General features: G+C 39.4%; 1 protein-coding gene across 1 annotated transcript in view; it reads left to right on the forward strand.

The window, feature by feature from the left end:
• The window catches only part of LOC124553874 (something about silencing protein 10), a 184,529-nt gene that overhangs the window by 104,941 nt on the left and 61,563 nt on the right, over window positions 1–18,025 (forward strand). The window contains exon 6 of the mRNA XM_047127877.1: window positions 9,725–9,842. Within this exon, the coding sequence (XP_046983833.1) occupies window positions 9,725–9,842 (118 nt within the window). The remainder of the gene's footprint in view (window positions 1–9,724; window positions 9,843–18,025) is intronic.

Below are 18,025 nucleotides of genomic sequence, written 5' to 3' on the forward strand. Positions count from 1 at the left end.
TGAAACATTTCATTTCACTCAGTATTCTTTTAACTGTTTTTCAAATAAACTTTTCAAACAAAGTATTTTATTTTTTCGAACTCCGCCAATAAAATATTTATTTCCTTTCATCATAACAAGTAAACATTATAATTGACAGAAGTGCTTCTGTTGTAATCACCATTACATAGGCTTCGGTATGTTATCAAACAGACAATATTTTGTTAAGAGATATAACATGAAGACTGAATATGCCAAAAGTTAAATTTGTGGATGTTCATCATGTTTTTAGTTTTACAGTTACAATAATAACTGTTACAGTGCATTAGATCAGAAGGATGGTATCTTCCCACAGTCACTGACTGCTAAAGGCATCACTTAGACCGGCACAGTGATGGCGCGCCCCCAGCAAAGTATATGTGGTTGTATTGCTCTGATCCCCACCATTCAACATAAAACATAAGAGACAAGCATTTTATAATTATTTCATAAAAACATAATGTGAAAAATCTTTTTAATTATATTTTAAAAGAAATATATATCCTTAAAATGCTCAACTAGCAAAGGCAGCAAATTATGTCACACTACAAGGTGGGCCACAGCACTCAGAGATGGTAGAGAGAGAGAGAGAGAGAGAGAGAGAGAGAGAGAGAGAGCGTGTGAGCGTGTGTGCATGCATGTTTTCTACCTTTGAAGAATGACTTTGTGTGACAACTTATCCTACTTGTAAGTGTAATGTGCCAGTCTGCTAACCAACGGTTTCTTTGTGTGCCAAGTAGCAAGCTATCCTATTTCATATTATTGTTATTTCACCAAGGATTTGTTCTGTATTACAACTATTCATTCTAAATAACTACTCAGAGGTGAAAAGTATATTACATACCATCACTGAAGAAACAATACCATATAACTTACTTCTCTGATTTTCCAGGTTTCGGTCAATTGGCATACTTGATTTGGGGCACCTTCTTTTTCAGTGTGGCTAATACATTTTCAGTTAATTATAATTAAAATAAATATAAGTCAATTGAGATTAAATGAAGGTTTAAATTCCATATAACTGCTAAAGAATAAACTACAGCGTAACTGGAGCATTGGAAGCTCTGTGAGGCATTTTGCAGATGGTGCTGTCATCTGTAATGATATTGCCAAGCCGGAGGACTGCAGCAGAATGTGGAAAAATCCGCATAGAGCCAATGATTGCTGGAGTGGTTGGAGATTGTCAATCACTTCTAAAAACATTTTAATTAGCTACTTTTGAGCGAGCGCTGATTTCTTTCACAGCAGTAAGACTCTTGTGAAATTCTGTCAACTGAAGCCTTCACTCGAGGACTGCTTTCCAGTGCGGAAAGACACATAATGAGCAACGACAGTGTGCAGTCCTAGCATGTGCTTTTATATGTACTCTCCAAATGAACACCGAGTTACATGAGAGCGGAGTCTTGAATTGACTCTACCTTACAACATAGATATACACATAGACTGTGCATGTCCCTGTCTCTGCTGTGTTAATGTTTAAAACCAACATCTAAGTTGCATGAATTGGAGCTCTGATTTTAACGGTTGAATGGTCTGTATTTGTATTACACATGTAGTAACACAGTTGACCTAAATTCAAAAACTCCCTATATTAATAGGAGATTTGTTATTTTTACATTTGGTCAAGCAAAATAACAACAGCTTGAAACATTGTATTCACAGTTCTTTCTTTTTAGAAACAACGTAATTACAGTTATTCAGTTAATTCCTATTTTTATTGCACTGTGGGGAATTTAGCTCACTGCTTCCGGAGGAGCAGAAGGAAATATCAGTTTTGTGGGAAGCATTTGGTTTTCTGATGATTCCTCAGCAATATGTGTGAAACGTTTTATTACACTTTTATAAGATGTGACATCCATTTCTATCCATAATGCCCAGTTTTTACACAAAATAAACGTTTGTTTTATGATTTTTCTTTACCTAATACACGTACCAAAACAATGTCAAGATAAGAAGCATAATATATTAGAAAATATTGGTTGCACAGAAAACTATTGTAGTGAAATATTAGAGAGTAGATGTTAACATTTGTCACCTCAAAATCATAGTCATTCATACTGTTTTACATCTGAGAACCAACACATATCCTAGCTTTTAACTTGTGGAAATTGCTCTGCAATTATTTTGAAATATGTTTGCTGCATAGCTTGTATAGCTGTTGGGGTTCAAATTCTCACTTTTCAAGGCAAGGGTCTTAACATTCCCTCGTACTTCATCAGTTTCATTTGCATCTGCTTGGTGATGGTGTCACTCCATAGCTTCAGGCTAAAAATTCACTGACTTCATAAAAAAAAAAAAAAAAAAAAATGTGTCAGTGAATTTTTTGTGTTTTTAAAACAACTTTACCTGTGCAACTAAATATTACTTCATTACCTGTATCTGTCAGTGCAACCAAATGCTCCACAACATGTTGCCATTGTAAAAAAGAAGCTTTTACTCAAAATACTGCAATTTAGATAAGTTAAATTGTATTCCAGAGGCCGACTCGACTGCAAGTGGATGCCATTACCAGTCAGCCAATGCCGTTTTTTGCAGATAGTGGTCAGAAACAGTCTGAAAAGCTTGTCAGAATGTAGCGAGTTTGATAAGTTGTTCTGTTTCTGAGTTAATCAGTGTTGAAGTTAGTCAACCAGGCCAATGCGCACGGAGATTCGAGTGGCTCACCAGATATAATTAGTGTCAATTGCTCTTGGGGGCTACACAATAGCTCACGAGACTGCTCAGGCTTTGGCTCGGGTATGATCATTACTACTGTTGCATGTCCAGTGTTTGTATTACTCTTTTGTTTGGTTTTAGCAAACCGAATAAAGAATACGTTTGATGACACTGACTCTGGCAGGCTGCTACAATTTGCATATGCAGTGGCCTGATTGGCTAAAGTGACTGCTAATTCTCTCGGAAATGGTGCAATGTATTGATTTTTTTCTTAACAAATACACACATCAAAAACAGTTTTGCATTACAGCAGTTCCCAGAACTCAGGAAGATAGACATTGACTGTGGATATTGTATCACAGATACAGTCCCTTTGACTGTTCAGAGATGTCACTAAACCCACCCAAAGATGTAAACAACCGTGCACGAGCAGCGCTTATTACATGGAGGGTGTCCGACAGCCGACCAGTTCCAGTCATTCCACCAGGAAGGAGGTACATGGCTCGTGTTGTCTGTAGTTCACCTGTGCCTAGACGGTCAATACAGCGGTTCGATCGCATCTGCATTGTTACTTTGTGCCTCGAAGGGCTCTCAACAAGCGAAGTGCCCAGGTGTCTCAGAGTGAACCAAAGCGATGTTGTTCGGACATGGAGGAGATAGAGAGAGACAGGAACTGTCGATGACATGACTCACTCAGGCCGCCCGAGGGCTACTATTACAGTGGATGACTACTACCTACAGATTATGGCTTGGAGGAATCCTGACAGCAACGTCACCATGTTGAATAATGCTTTTTGTGCAGTTACAGGACGTCATGTTACGACTCTAACTGTGCGTAAGAGGCTGCACGATGCGCAAATTCACTCCAGATGTCCAGGGTGAGGTCCATCTTTGCAACCACGACACTGTGCAGCACGGTACAGATGGGCCCAACAACATGCCGAATGGACCACTCGGGATTGGCATCACGTTCTCTTCACCGACGAGTGTCGCATATGCCTTGAACCTGACAATCATGGGAGACGTGTTTGGAGGCAACCCAGTCAGGCTGAATGCCTTAGACACACTGTCTAGCGCGTGCAGCGAGATGGAGGTTCCCTGCTGTTTTGTGATGGCATTGTGTGGGGACGACGTACGCCGCTGGTGGTCACGGAAGGCACTGTATTGGCTGAATGATACGTGAATGCCATCCTCTGACCGATAGTGCAACCGTATTGGCAGCATATTGGCAAAGCATTCGTTATCACGGACGACAATTCACACCCCAGTTGTGCACATCTTGTGAATGACTTCCTTCAGTATAATGACATTGCTCGACTAGAGCGACCAGCATGTTCTCCAGACACGAACCCTAATGAACATGTCTGGGATAGATTGAAAAGGGCTGTTTAAGGACAATGTGACCCACCAACTGCTCTGAGGGATCTACACTGAATCAACGTTGAGGAGTGGGACGATCTGGACCGACAGTGCCTCGATGAACTTGTGGATAGTATGCCACGATGAATACAGGCATGCATCAGTGCAAGAGGACGTGCTACTGGATATTAGAGGTCTGAACCACCACTTCTGAAGGTCTCACTCTATGGTGGTACAACATGCAATATGTGGTTTTCATGAGCAATAAAAAGGGCAGAAATGATGTTGATCTCTATTCCAATTTTCTGTATAGGTTGTAGTGGTTAATAAAAAAGAAAAAGAGAAGAATAGGTTGAAAATGTGGGAAGAAATGGTGAATAAAAAGGGGGTTTTAAAATCGTTAATGACCATGAAAAAGGGAAAGAATGAAATGCAAATGGGACTTCGTATTACAGAAAAGTTATCGGACTTCGTGATTTGGAAAAGCTATTGTTGGGGTGGTCCTTGTGACGTTTCTGAGCAAAAGTCAAACCAATTTGCACTGCAAAAATTATTTGAAAAAGAACAGAGAATAACAAAATGTGATTAACAGGGGGAAGTGGCGTAGATAAGAGTTCATCCTTTACCATGTTAACATGTCTTGTTTCGTGCGGCGTCCAGGTCTTCAAAAATCTCCGACTTCGTTTCTGCATGAAAAGTAGTAGCTGCTCTGAAATCTTGCAATCGTCCAGGAATCACTAATTTATACAAATCAAAATCGTCTTGAGATTAAATGCAATGTATTTTATGTTGCTGCTTCCATCCTCTGAATTTCATACAAATTTCCACAATACGTCTGCACATCAATAAGTTGTTTTTCATCTTAATCAAACCGAGTCTGGCTAATAAGTTTTTACGTCTGCATTAAGCTTCCGCTCTCGAGAGACAAAAGATGAATAGCAAACAAAAAGAGTTACATTTTTAGTACTTTCCTTTTCTTATATATTTTCTGTGCCATCGTGCGCTCATACAACTGCGGTGGCATAATTTATATCTGAGGGAACAAGTGTAGTGTGGCGAAATTCAAAGTCCCGCTACAAGGTTCCTGAACTCTTGGAACCAAGGTGATACAAAACTTTTTTTGATGTGTGTATTTTTTAGCACAACATATCCTGCACACCTTTACAAGATTTGTAGTCTGTTTCTGACCATGCTGTATAATAATGTCATGCATTGCCTATACCATCTGCAGTTCGAGGTTTATGTGGTATTATTTCATCATTGACAGTACGTTAAAATCTTTCCGAATGTGTGCACACAAATAATAAACATCAGTCTTCTGTATTAATGAAATGCAAAAACATGTACAGGTATCAGTACATCACTCGAAATATGTAAACAAAGTTAAGAATAGAAAATATGTAACCTGGATTATCGTTAATATTAAGAAAAGGGTGGAAAGGATAGATTGCTGCTACTCACTGTAAAGATAACATGTTGAGTTGCAGACAGGCACAATGAAAAGACAATTACACATTATATCTTTTGGCCAAAAGCCTTGTTCAGCAAACAAGACACACACCCACACAAGGCAGCACACCTCTCACACACGGCTGCTACCTCTGAGAGCTGCCAGTGTTTAGCCGTAATGGAATCACAGTCTAACTCAGACAGTCGTGACAGTCTCTGCTGAGAGTGTTGTTATCGTTTGAGAGCTGGAGTGGCTCTAGCACTCCAAACAGTAAGAAAGCAGTCAGTCACATGCGTCGTAAGGATAATGTGTGTTATATTATTTTTCTACTTAATTGATGAAATAGTTATTATATTTTTACATTCCGTGCATTAGTAAATTACCAAGAGATGTAAATTATAGTGAAATGAAAGTGAAACAAGCCAAATCTCATTGATTCCATGACATAAGCTACGACTTATTCAGGACAAAATACTTTCAAATATGTGCACAATTGGAGCTTACTCCGCTGAAAGCAACAGAAAATGAATACATATTTCACACGTGAGAATTATATATTCTGTTGCTGCTATGACAGGCACTTTCCTTGACATGTAAAAATTTTGTGTAGAGTCAAATCATTCGTCCATTATTACGCTTCACTAAACTTTCAAATACACAATTATTTTTGTAAATGTACTTTTGCTTTAGAAGCAGATGTGTTGAAGATTCTTGCAGTTTTTTGCTCCAGTTTAGGAACAATTTACTCTGTGTTGGGAAACAGTATTATTGATTTTGACATTTTATTATCATGTTTGTATGGTTCTCCCTTCCTCTGCAGGTGTGGTGGCTTATTTTGTACATTAAATAGTATTGGTATTACATTCCATACAAATTTCCCACTTTCCTTAGTCAATGATAAGGCTGGAAGTGTAGCAAACAAAACTTTGCGTTGTCGGGTAGGTATGTGGTGTCTTCCTGCAAAAGGTCAGTTCATCAGGTGTTTGCTAGAAATGTTTTGTTCTTAAAAGAAAATGGAACTCTTCAGTAAATATTTGTATCCTACAAGAGAGTTGTAAATAAATTGTTTTGTAACCTACTGTTTCATGCCTCCCAGGGCCCTCGGGGAAACTAAAGAAAGACAATTTTTCTCGCACTACATATGCTCCCTGTTGTAAAAGTTAAGTTACAAATCAATATAAACCGTGCTATTAGCACTCATCCGATACCATATTGAGAAGTGTAGCTTGCTTGCCTCTTGGCGTGCTGCTGTCACAGTGGGTAACAAAACCAGCTGGAGCATTGTGACTGTCATGTTAGACTCTGGCAGAATGGTGCAAACAATTTGGTGAGGCAGCACAGACACAGGTGATGCCAATCGGGAAGGAAGGCCGTCAACATTGACCGTGGACAACAATATCTAGGCAGCTGAGGAACTTATTCACAACAATCTCACATTTTTCAATGATCAGGACAATCAAATAACGGTTCTCAAACAACTCCGTGACTGATGAGCAAATTTCTGTCATTGAGGAACTGAATGATTAGTAGAAAATTCTGATTGTTGATTACAGAGACTGGTGCTGTTGTTGAAAGATAGTGTCATGTATCTGTGTCACTTTAAAGTGTAGTACAGTATTCAGTAAAAGTTACATACCGTATTTACTCGAATCTAAGCCGCACCTGAAAAATGAGACTCGAAATCAAGGGAAAGAAAATTTCCCGAATCTAAGCCGCACCTGAAATTTGAGACTCGAAATTCAAGGGGAGAGAAAAGTTTTAGGCCGCGCCTCCAAATCAAAACAATGTTGGTCCATTGTAATATGAGACACAATTTAGGTCGAATGAATGACGATACATCTACAGTAGTTTGGTTCGAGTCGTAAGCTTAGCAGTTAAGTTTTATCAGGTAGCCATTGCTATGTGTCAGGCACACTCCGTCCGTATTTATATGGGAACCCTTCCTTTTTCACGTGATTCATCTGGTTTGAATTGATTGCTTATTACTCTTTGATCTGATAAGTGCCATTCTCTTTGTTACAGGTGTTTACGTCACTCTGCGCTGAAAATGCATTACTGTACTGTGTCATGCAATGTTTGTCGCGTTCTGATAATGACTGTTTATGGCCTGTCACCGCTCGCGACATGGATTGCTTTTGTGCGCGCTACCACCACTTACAATTTTTTTTTAAAAAAAGAGAGGAATCGTCTCATTAGCGAAACAATGGCAAGAGACTGCTATTTGTTGTTACTTATACTGCTGCTTTCTTTGATAATGATCAACAAGAACCAAATAATAGACTGCGTATGATAGAAGATGTTCTGAACAAGAGTTTAGCGAAAATTTTTCTGCATTTTAAAATCTTTGCAGACGCCTCTTTAGTACATTACATTCTGCACAGAAATTAGAGTCATCTTAGATTTAAAAATCTAGTCAATTGCCGTGCTTCGTTTCTGACTGTATCACTATTAGGCATAAGAATAACACAAATATAAACATGACATGATATGTATATTGTTCCGCGTTTGCTGTTGTCTCACTCTAGTTTCGTAATTTATTAGGCATACAGGATTTAAATGAGATAGCAGCAAACACGAAAGAATACATGGCAAAATGTTTATATTCATATTATTCTTATGGTGAAGAGAATACTGCATGTGATTCACAATTCATAGAAGTTTCTATTAGCAACCATCTCTTCCCACAGGTAGGAAAAAATTCAGAATGTAAGAGTTGGCCATATTGACAAACATCCCAAACAGTCTTGCCAGTCGGATTTTCGTAGTACATTGAAATGCTGCTACTTTTGAAGATGAACAATACAGATTTGTATTTACTTTGTTGGATAATGAAAGAAAATGCAGTGCTCGAAACTCGGGGCAGAGAAAAAAGGCTCGTCTTCCACTTTTTTTTTTTAAGTTTGTTTACTGACGCAGAGGTTTTCGCGCCAGTATTTATCATTATCCCTGCAAAGCATGCCTGAGTAGTGCTACATATACATTAGTTGTGGCGGCACCTACCAACATTTATCAGAACTTCCGCTTACTTTGCACTTGATTCTAAGCCGCAGGCGGTTTTTTGGATTACAAGAACCGGTAAAAAGTGCGGCTTAGATTCGAGTAAATACGGTAGCCTGCTATAATAATGAGTAACTTACTTTTTGAAGTCCCTTCATACATGTAACTCACACTTGGAATAAGTACATTGTGGGGTTGTTGTAATTTAACCTCCTCCACCCCTACCCCCCCCCCCCCCCCCCCCCCCAAACAAAAGGAAGAAAATTTAATTAACATGTAAAATGTTACATGGCATTATGAAAATTAAAAAGACCCACCATATTTATTGAAGTCAACTATTCACTGTCATAAGAATTTATTTTATTAATTTTAACTCTCTTGTGACATAAGAAACATGGTCAAATAACATTTACACTTAAGAGACTGTAACTTGATGTAGAATCATAATGATTGTGAATTACAATTTAGTTATTTTTGGAAGCAAGCAGAAATTTATAAATATTTGCTAATTTTTCAATGTTTTGTTTAAATTATATTTTGATTTTGGCTAATCAAGCCTGTAGGTGCAAAAGGTAACTCAAAATGGATGGAATCCTGGCAGGGCAATAAATGAGGCTTTTGACAAAAGTAGCAAATCCTGTTGGTAATTTTTGCTGTTTTCAGTTGCATTATCTTCCAACATTTGTTTGAATGGAACTGTGCCACAATTGCATCAGAAAACATAGTGACAGGAGAATAATAAGAATCAGCAGTCTTAAACACATAACGTTTGAAAATTACTGTTGAGGCATTTCTGTGAGCCAGTTTTCGGCACTTTCTTCTTATTCAGCAATTAGTCTCCTTCCCATGAATCTTGGATTTAACGTATGAGCAAGACAGTGGGAGTGTTCTAGCGCTTGTTCCTTTCATTTCTTATTATTTTCTTATAGAGTTACATATCAGGACTTTCTGAATGATCGATTCATAGTTCAACAACATGTGCAATACTTGTGCTGTCTGCTTGAAGAAGAATTTCTCAGTCTTCTCCATTAATAGAGAGGTTGCAAAAATGTTTTACTGTTTACAATAAATTAATCATAAGAATTTAAATTGAACAGTTTGATTGTCAATACAGGAAAAAAACAATAAAAAACCCAAATAACAACACAATTTAATGCACTTCAATGTTTTTCTCCACCCCAATACATTTTGCTTGACAAATACAATAAATAATTTATGCGCGGGCATGGTGGTCTTTTGTTACAGAGAAAATGGCTGTCCTGAAAGATGAGTTAGAGCCAGTGATGGCTCTTATCAAGGCACAGAAAATTCCAGACTGCCCCGCTGCCAAATTTGTCAGCACCGTGTATCATCTTGTACTCAAGTAAGGGAATAATTGCAAGCAACTATCTAAAATGTAGCTGCAGCTGTTCTCAGATAGAATATATCAATTTTAGCATTTTAAGCTGATAATTCTGTGCTTGCACACATCCTACTGGTGGTAGCTTACATAGTTGCTACAGGAATGTGATGTTTTATTGAAATAACTCTAGTGAAGGAATCATTAGTGGAAAATTCATGACATTTTCTTGGATTGTGATAATACACCTTTGTTACATTAAGAACACACAGATCATTTAAAGTCCATTTTCAGTGTGATATGCTTTATATTAAGGAATGAGACCTTGGAAGTAATGCAGGTGATAAAAAAAACATATTTCATTTATTTATTACAGAGAAAGTATGAAAGATAGAAACACATTGCACATGTCACTGGATAGAGGAAGTTTCAAAGTCTTATGTCCGCACAGACAAGAAGACTGTGTGTTCCTCAAGAAACATTGAAACAGTAGGCTACTTCATTCCTCATGTGAATTGACATGTCCCTTTTTATTGAAATGACAGCTTCAGCAGTTTGATTTCCCAACTGTTGAAGAGTAGGTGCCATAGGTTGGACAAAGACTGTATTTGATATACCCCCACAAAAAAGTTGTGAGGTGTGAGGTCTGGTGACCTGTGAGGCCAAAACAAGTGAACAGGATCTTGTTGTCCACCTCTCCCAAACCAAGGCTGTAGGATGGTGTGGTTGTTGTGGTCTTCACTCCTGAGACTGGTTTGGTGCATCTCTCCATGCTACTCTATCCTGTGCAAGCTTCTTCATCTCCCAGTACCTACTGCAACCTACATCCTTCTGAATCTGCTTAGTGCATTCATCTCTTGGTCTCCCTCTATGATTTTTACCCTCCCCGCTGCCCTCCAATACTAAATTGGTGATCCCTCGATGCCTCAGAACATGTCCTACCAACCGATCCCTTCTTCTACTCAAGTTGTGCCACAAGCTCCTCTTCTCCCCAATTCTATTCAATACCTCCTCATTAGTTATGTGATTTACCCATCTAATCTTCAGCATTCTTCTGTAGCACCATATTTCAAAAGCTTCTATTCTCTTCTTGTCCAAACTATTTATCGTCCATGTTTCACTTCCATACATGGCCACACTCCGTACAAATACTTTCAGAAATGACCTCCTGACATTTAAATCTATACTCGATGTTAACAAATTTCTCTTCTTCAGAAATACTTTCCTTGCCATTGCCAGTCTACATTTTATATCCTCTCTACTTTGACCATCATCAATTATTTTGCTCCCCAAATAGCAATACTCATTTGCTACTTTAAGCGTCTCATTTCCTAATCTAATTCCCGCAGCGTCACCTGATTTAATTCGACTACATTCCATTATCCTTGTTTAGCTTTTGTTGATGTTCATCTTACATCCTCCTTTCAAGACACTGTCCATTCTGTTCAGCTGCTCTTCCAGGTCCTTTGCTGGCTGTGGCTGAATTACAATGTCATCGGCAAACCTCAAAGTTTTTATTTCTTCTCTGTGGATTTTAATTCCTACTCCAAATTTTTCTTTTGTTTCCTTTGCTGCTTGCTCAATATACAGACTGAATAACATTGGTGAGAGGCTACAACCCTGCCTCACTCCCTTCCCAACCACTGCTTCCCTTTCAGGATGGTTATGTTAAGATAAAGCTGCACCTCAAGGTAAAATTGAGGCAGGGCACTGTCATCTATAAGAATTAAATTATTGGAATGTTTGTGGAGTTGACAAACAATTTTGAAGCATGTTGAGTTATAACATTCCTGTCACAGTTTCCTCCATTTTATGAGCAGAAATGGCACAAAACAATTCATTTTTGGTGAATCTCTGTCATCTTTGATGGCAGTGCCAGGAGGTTGTGACTCCCAAATTCTTACATTATGGCCGCTTGCTTTACCCAATAGAGGAAATGTCAATTTATGTGAAGAGGTGAGTTTTGACGGCCTCGCGTGTTTTGGACTCTGTCTCTAGCCAGTTGTTCACTGTGTGAACTTAGTCATTACAGGCCTCTGTGAACTACCATTTGTTCCACCGGTCACTGCATCATTACGGGCTCAGTGATACTGAACTTTTGCTAACCACACTGAGAAGGATAGTGAAATCTAAAATTTGTGGCCAGACCAAGTCCTACACAGTGCCAGCATGTCCAGCATTTCTGCTCTCTGTCACTCGGGCACTGCACGGCTCCGACTGTAATAGTGGTCGGGTAACTAGAAAGGTAAAGTGCCAGATGGGCACACAGCCTGGCAGAGCACTTCTTACCAGGGTGGGGGGTGAGGGTGTATGTAAGCAGGCACGTGCTGCCACCTGGTAGAGGAGTGGCCGCCTCTTCTCACGACAGAAGGATAGAGAAACAACTAAAATCTCTCAAAAGAGGAAAGGCCACTGGACCTGACGGGATACCAGTTCGATTTTACACAGAGTACACGAAGGAACTTGCCCCCCTTCTTGCAGCGGTGTACCGTAGGTCTCTAGAAGAGCGTAGCATCCCAAAGGATTGGAAAAGGGCACAGGTCATCCCCGTTTTCAAGAAGGGACGTCGAACAGATGTGCAGAACTATAGACCTATATCTCTCACGTCGATCAGTTGTAGAATTTTGGAACACGTATTATGTTAGAGTATAATGACTTTTCTGGAGACTAGAAATCTACTCTGTAGGAATCAGCACGGGTTTCGAAAAAGACGATCGTGTGGAACCCAGCTCGCACTATTAGTCCACGAGACTCAGAGGGCCATAGACACGGGTTCCCAGGTAGATGCCGTGTTTCTCGACTTCCGCAAGGCGTTCGATACGGTTCCCCACAGTCGTTTAATGAACAAAGTAAGAGTATATGGACTATCAGACCAATTGTGTGATTGGATTGAGGAGTTCCTAGATAACAGAACGCAGCATGTCGTTCTCAATGGAGAGAAGTCTTCCGAAGTAAGAGTGATTTCAGGTGTACTGCAGGTGAGTGTCGTAGGACCGTTGCTATTCACAATATACATAAATGACGTTGTGGATGACATCGAAAGTTCACTGAGGCTTTTTGCAGATGATGCTGTGGTATATCGAGAGGTTGTAACAATGGAAAATTGTACTGAAACGCAGGAGGATCTGCAACGAATTGACACATGGTGCAGGGAATCGCAATTGTATTTCAATGTAGACAAGTGTGATGTGCTGCGAATACATAGAAAGAAAGATCCTTTATCATTTAGCTACAATATAGCAGGTCAGCAACTGGAAGCAGTTAATTCCATAAATTATCTGGGAGTAGGCATTAGGAGCGATTTAAAATGGAATGATCATATAAAGTTGATTGTCAGTAATGCCAGACTGAGATTCATTGGAAGAATCCTAAGGAAATGCAATCTGAAAATAAAGGAAGTAGGTTACAGTACACTTGTTCACCCACTGCTTGAATACTGCTCAGCAGTGTGGGATCCGTACCAGATAGGGTTAATAGAAGAGATAGAGAAGATCCAATGGAGAGCAGCGCGCTTCGTTACAGGATCATTTAGTAATCGCGAAAGCGTCACGGAAATGATAGATAAACTCCAGTGTAAGACTCTGCAGGAGAGATGCTCAGTAGCTCGGTATGGGCTTTTGTTGAAGTTTCGAGAACATACCTTCACCGAGGAGTTGAGCAGTATATTGCTCCCTCCTCCGTATATCTCGCGAAGGGACCATGAGAGTAACATCAGAGAGATTAGAGCCCACACAGAGGCATACCGACAATCCTCCTTTCCACGAACAATACGAGATTGGAATAGAAGGGAGAACCGATAGAGGTACTCAAAGCACCCTTCGCCACACACCGTCAGGTGGCTTGCGGAGTATGGATGTAGATGTAGATGTAGATGTAGATGTGATTGCTGGGTGAATGCTTTACTTACAGAAGTACATCCTTCATCATATAGAAATTCACACACATACGACACATCAATTTATGTTAAATTCTAATGTATTATGGGACATTAAACAGAAATGTGATGAAAAAGTTTATGTTTGAAGGCCACACAGTTAGTTGGTTGAGGGGAGCAAACAGTGAGGTCATCAGTCCCACCAAATGGGGAAGGAAACCGGCCATGCCCTTTCAAAGGAATCATCCCGGCATTTGCCGGAAGTGATTTAGGAAAATCACGGAAAACATGTATCAGCATGACCAGATGTGGGTTTGAACCGTTGTCCTCCCAAATACGAGTCTAGTATGCTAACCGTTGCGCAACCTTACTCGGTCCGTACAGTCTAGAATTGGTACGCCAGTCAGGCAAAATTGCCATGAGCATTGAGGCAACCGTCCCTCCGATGCATCATGATAAAATACTCGTTTGTTAGAACACCGTGTCCTGCTGTACGAAGATGTCCGCAGCTGCCTGCCGGACATCCTTGTCTAACAGGAAGCGTCAAATCTTCGAGATCTTTTATAAGAGACCGAAGGCTCGTAATTGTACGGGGAGACGTCAGGACTATCATGTGAGGGCTCGAGCATCTCCGACTTCTGCAAGATGACATTTGTGATATGGGGAACGTGCAGTACTGTGAAGCAGCCACACCCCTTGTCACAGTTATCACACTTTTTGACAGACGTGCTGCTTCATACACATTCTTCATTCTCCTGTGGACATGTACTGGTATTTGTTGTTCACTAGCCGAGAAAAAAAGAACAGCGTGTTGGTCCTGTGTGGTTGCATTCGGTAATAATGTCTCCATAGCTCTCATTTCCACATTTACCGCATGCACATTGGAAACAAATGAATGTCACACTAAGCCATTAGCTACGTGTTAACACATACCCACATCAGAGTCACGCTATATTGTGTTATATGCCACAGCAAATCCTTAAATGGAAACTTTTTGATCACTGCTTATACTTAAATATGCAGCAGTGCTCTAACAGTTTAGCAACATTTGCCACAGAGATGAAATATGACATAATCACAGTGAAATACACAGCAACTGAATGTTAACATCTGTAGAATTCATAACAATCTGTGATTGCAAAATTCCTCTCGCATTATTTTATGACAGTTTCGAGCTATGTGCTCATAAACAGATGTGTCTGTCTCCCTAAACTAGTAAATTAAATGTAAAATACTTGTGGCTGAGAGAGGCACAGTCAAAATGTTTCACATAATAACACTGTCATAAATGCTTAAAAATTTTTGGAAGTCCCTAATACTCTCCTTATAAAACACTGGGTGAATATAATCTTGGCAATTTGCACTCCATTTCAAATGAAAGCTAGTTTTTCATGCTTCCCAATGTTTGTGGGCATATCTCCTGAAGTGTGTGTGTACAGTGATACAATTTTTTAGTTACATTCAGTGATACATGTAGACACTGTCTGCAAAGTGTGTTGCGAATAGAGTTAATAAATGAAGTTTGACTGCACGAACAGCAAAAATGTAATAAGTGATAAACTTTTTTCCTTTAATCATATTTTGGAGGGTGTCGGCGAGAAAAAGGTTTGTCAGGTTTGAAATTATGTGTAACGTTGGTTGGAAGTCACTAAGTACTGTCTTTCTCAAATACTGGATGAATACAGTGTGGGTATTTATGCACTGGCAGTTACACTGCCTCAAAAGAAAGACACAGTTTCTAACTGTAATACTTGTCTTATTATGTTAAACATTTAAGATAAGATTGTAGATCCCAGTGAGTGCATTATGACGGCATTTTAAATTCTTAAACTCGGTCAGTAGTAACGTGAAATATTGATAATCAAAGGTTTGTTGCCCTCGTCCACTGTTAGATACGCAACCCTCAACTGGTATCGGATTCTGGTTTAGTCATGTAGTAATATACTAGATGAAACAAAAACGGTTTCCAGACTTTCAGGAAACACAGGTTGGAAATGCTTTATTTTCATGTTTGAGCTAATTTTGTACTTCTCTTCATAATGACATCTATCTTCGGGAACACGCTCATATGTTGATTGGCGACTCCATAGAGTGTTGTGTGCACAACAACCGTATACGTGAAATTAGAAGCGAGGTCAGCGTTGGCCGTAATTTTGGTGGTTTATTGACAGCAAAATTGATTTCGATCACATAATGATCATCTTCAGTGCTGTAGAGTACAAATTAAAGCTCATAGGCACTGGTGTCAAGTTAATGTGATCATTTCATAGCTTTGGTTACTGATAATTATGTGATCGAAAATCAATTTTGCTGTCAATAAACCGTCAATATTACGGCCAGTGCTTACCTTCCTTCTAATTACACTTATATTTTTTCTTAAGTGAATGTTCAGATTATCATCTCAGTTACGTCTGGTTATAATGTACAGTAAGTTGTAATTCTTAGGTTCACGACCATTGTTTGTTGTTTGAATTGAATGAAGGTAATGTTGATACGTCATTCACTTCACGCACCGTGTTATTAACGTGCGACAAACTTCACCACTGTAGCAGCGTCGAGCACATAGCGGCGACTGTTTAGTGTTGGTCACAGACTCGGTTTCCTATACATTGCAGTGGTAGTGTATTCAGATGTGGAACTGGTGGTGCCCCTTTGCTTTACGGATTAGCATATGATAATGGCTGTGGCGCTCAAAGTTTGTATTGGAGGAAATTTCCAGAATGACAGTGCGCCTACAGAAGAATGTTCAAAGCTGTCGGTTTACATCTTAGAGAGCACAGAACGTTTAAGCCTACTACTCACAACTGAGGAAGGCTTTGAAGGATGAGGACGCGTCAGCTGGATGACAAACTTCTTTGTGCAGTTGACGACAATTCCAGCGTCAGCGAAAGAAAATTAGCAGAAACAAGTAATGTCGACCACATGACCGTTTAAAGACTGCCACACGAGAACCTGCTTATCTGTACTACACGTAGCACGTGCCGGCCCTGTCAGCAGCTGATTTTCCTGTGCAGGTACATTTCTGTGAATAGCTCATTCGATAATGGCTCAGTCCTCACTTTACTGCAAATTTGCTGTTTCAAAGTAGATGGTTAATGTTTTGAAGGTTGTAGAAATTGAGCTGTAATGTGGAAATAAAGCATTTCTGGACCCACATCTATATAACATAGAGTGTATTCTTCCCCTAGATGTGAGGAATGTTTCCTGAAAGTTTGACCATACCTTTTTGTTAGGCCCTGTAGATTAATTTTCATTTTGCCTGTCTGTTCCACAACTTTCTGTGTGATGAGTAGACCAGTTGCATAGAGGTTGTGAGATTTTACGTAGAGAAATTATTACTTGCACTGTTTTGTTCCCAACAGAAAGTTTCTTTTTTTAAAAAATGGCATTACTTTTTGGTTTGCCCTCATAATTTATATGACAAGGAGACATAAGAAGTGACCTCCTTCAATTTTCTCGATAATTATAGGATTTGAAGGTCTGTGCGCAAACATAAATTCCCCAGGGTGGTATGATGCACTTTCCAAATACACTCGGGGGGGGGGGGGGGGGATCATCTTTACAGATTTCCTAGCATTGTTGACTACAGAACAATTTTAGCTTTGTAGCTCAGCCACCTGCACCTCTGTGCATGGTGTTCTCCTCTTGCAATTGTGAGGTTATCAGGTGGATTTTCACTAGATATAACTTTTTCTTTTATTTTCATTTGAATTCTGCATTTATTATCAACTTGAGAGTTGCTAATAATTAACAATTTTAATCATTTAATTCATTTTTAACTATGACAATATTTTGAAAAGGATAGATTGTTAATCACCATATAGAGGAGATGTTGAGTCACAGATATGCACAAAAAAAGACTGTTAACAAATACCGTATTTACTCGAATCGAAGCCGCACCCGAATCTAAGCCGCACCTGAAAAATGAGACTCGAAATCAAGGAAAAAAATTTTCCCGAACCTAAGCCGCACCTGGACTTTGAGACTCAAAATTCGAGGGGAGAGAAAAGTTTTAGCCCGCACCTCCAAATCGAAACAAAGTTGGTCCACTTTAATAAGAGACACAATTTAGGTCGAATGAATGACGATACAGCTACAGTAGTTCGGTTTGAGTCGTAAGCTTAGCAGTTAAAGCTTTACCAGGTAGCCATTGCTGTGTGTCAGGCACTCCATCCATATTTATACGGGTACCCATACTTTTTCACGTGCTTCGTCTGGTTTGAACTGATTGCTTATTTTTCTTTGATCTGATAAGTGCCATTCTCTTTGTTATAGGTGTTTACTTCACTCTAAGCTGAAAATGCATTACTGTACTGTGTCATGCATTGTTTGT

Source organism: Schistocerca americana, chromosome 11, assembly GCF_021461395.2.
Source record: "Schistocerca americana isolate TAMUIC-IGC-003095 chromosome 11, iqSchAmer2.1, whole genome shotgun sequence".
NCBI classification, from domain to species: domain Eukaryota; kingdom Metazoa; phylum Arthropoda; class Insecta; order Orthoptera; family Acrididae; genus Schistocerca; species Schistocerca americana.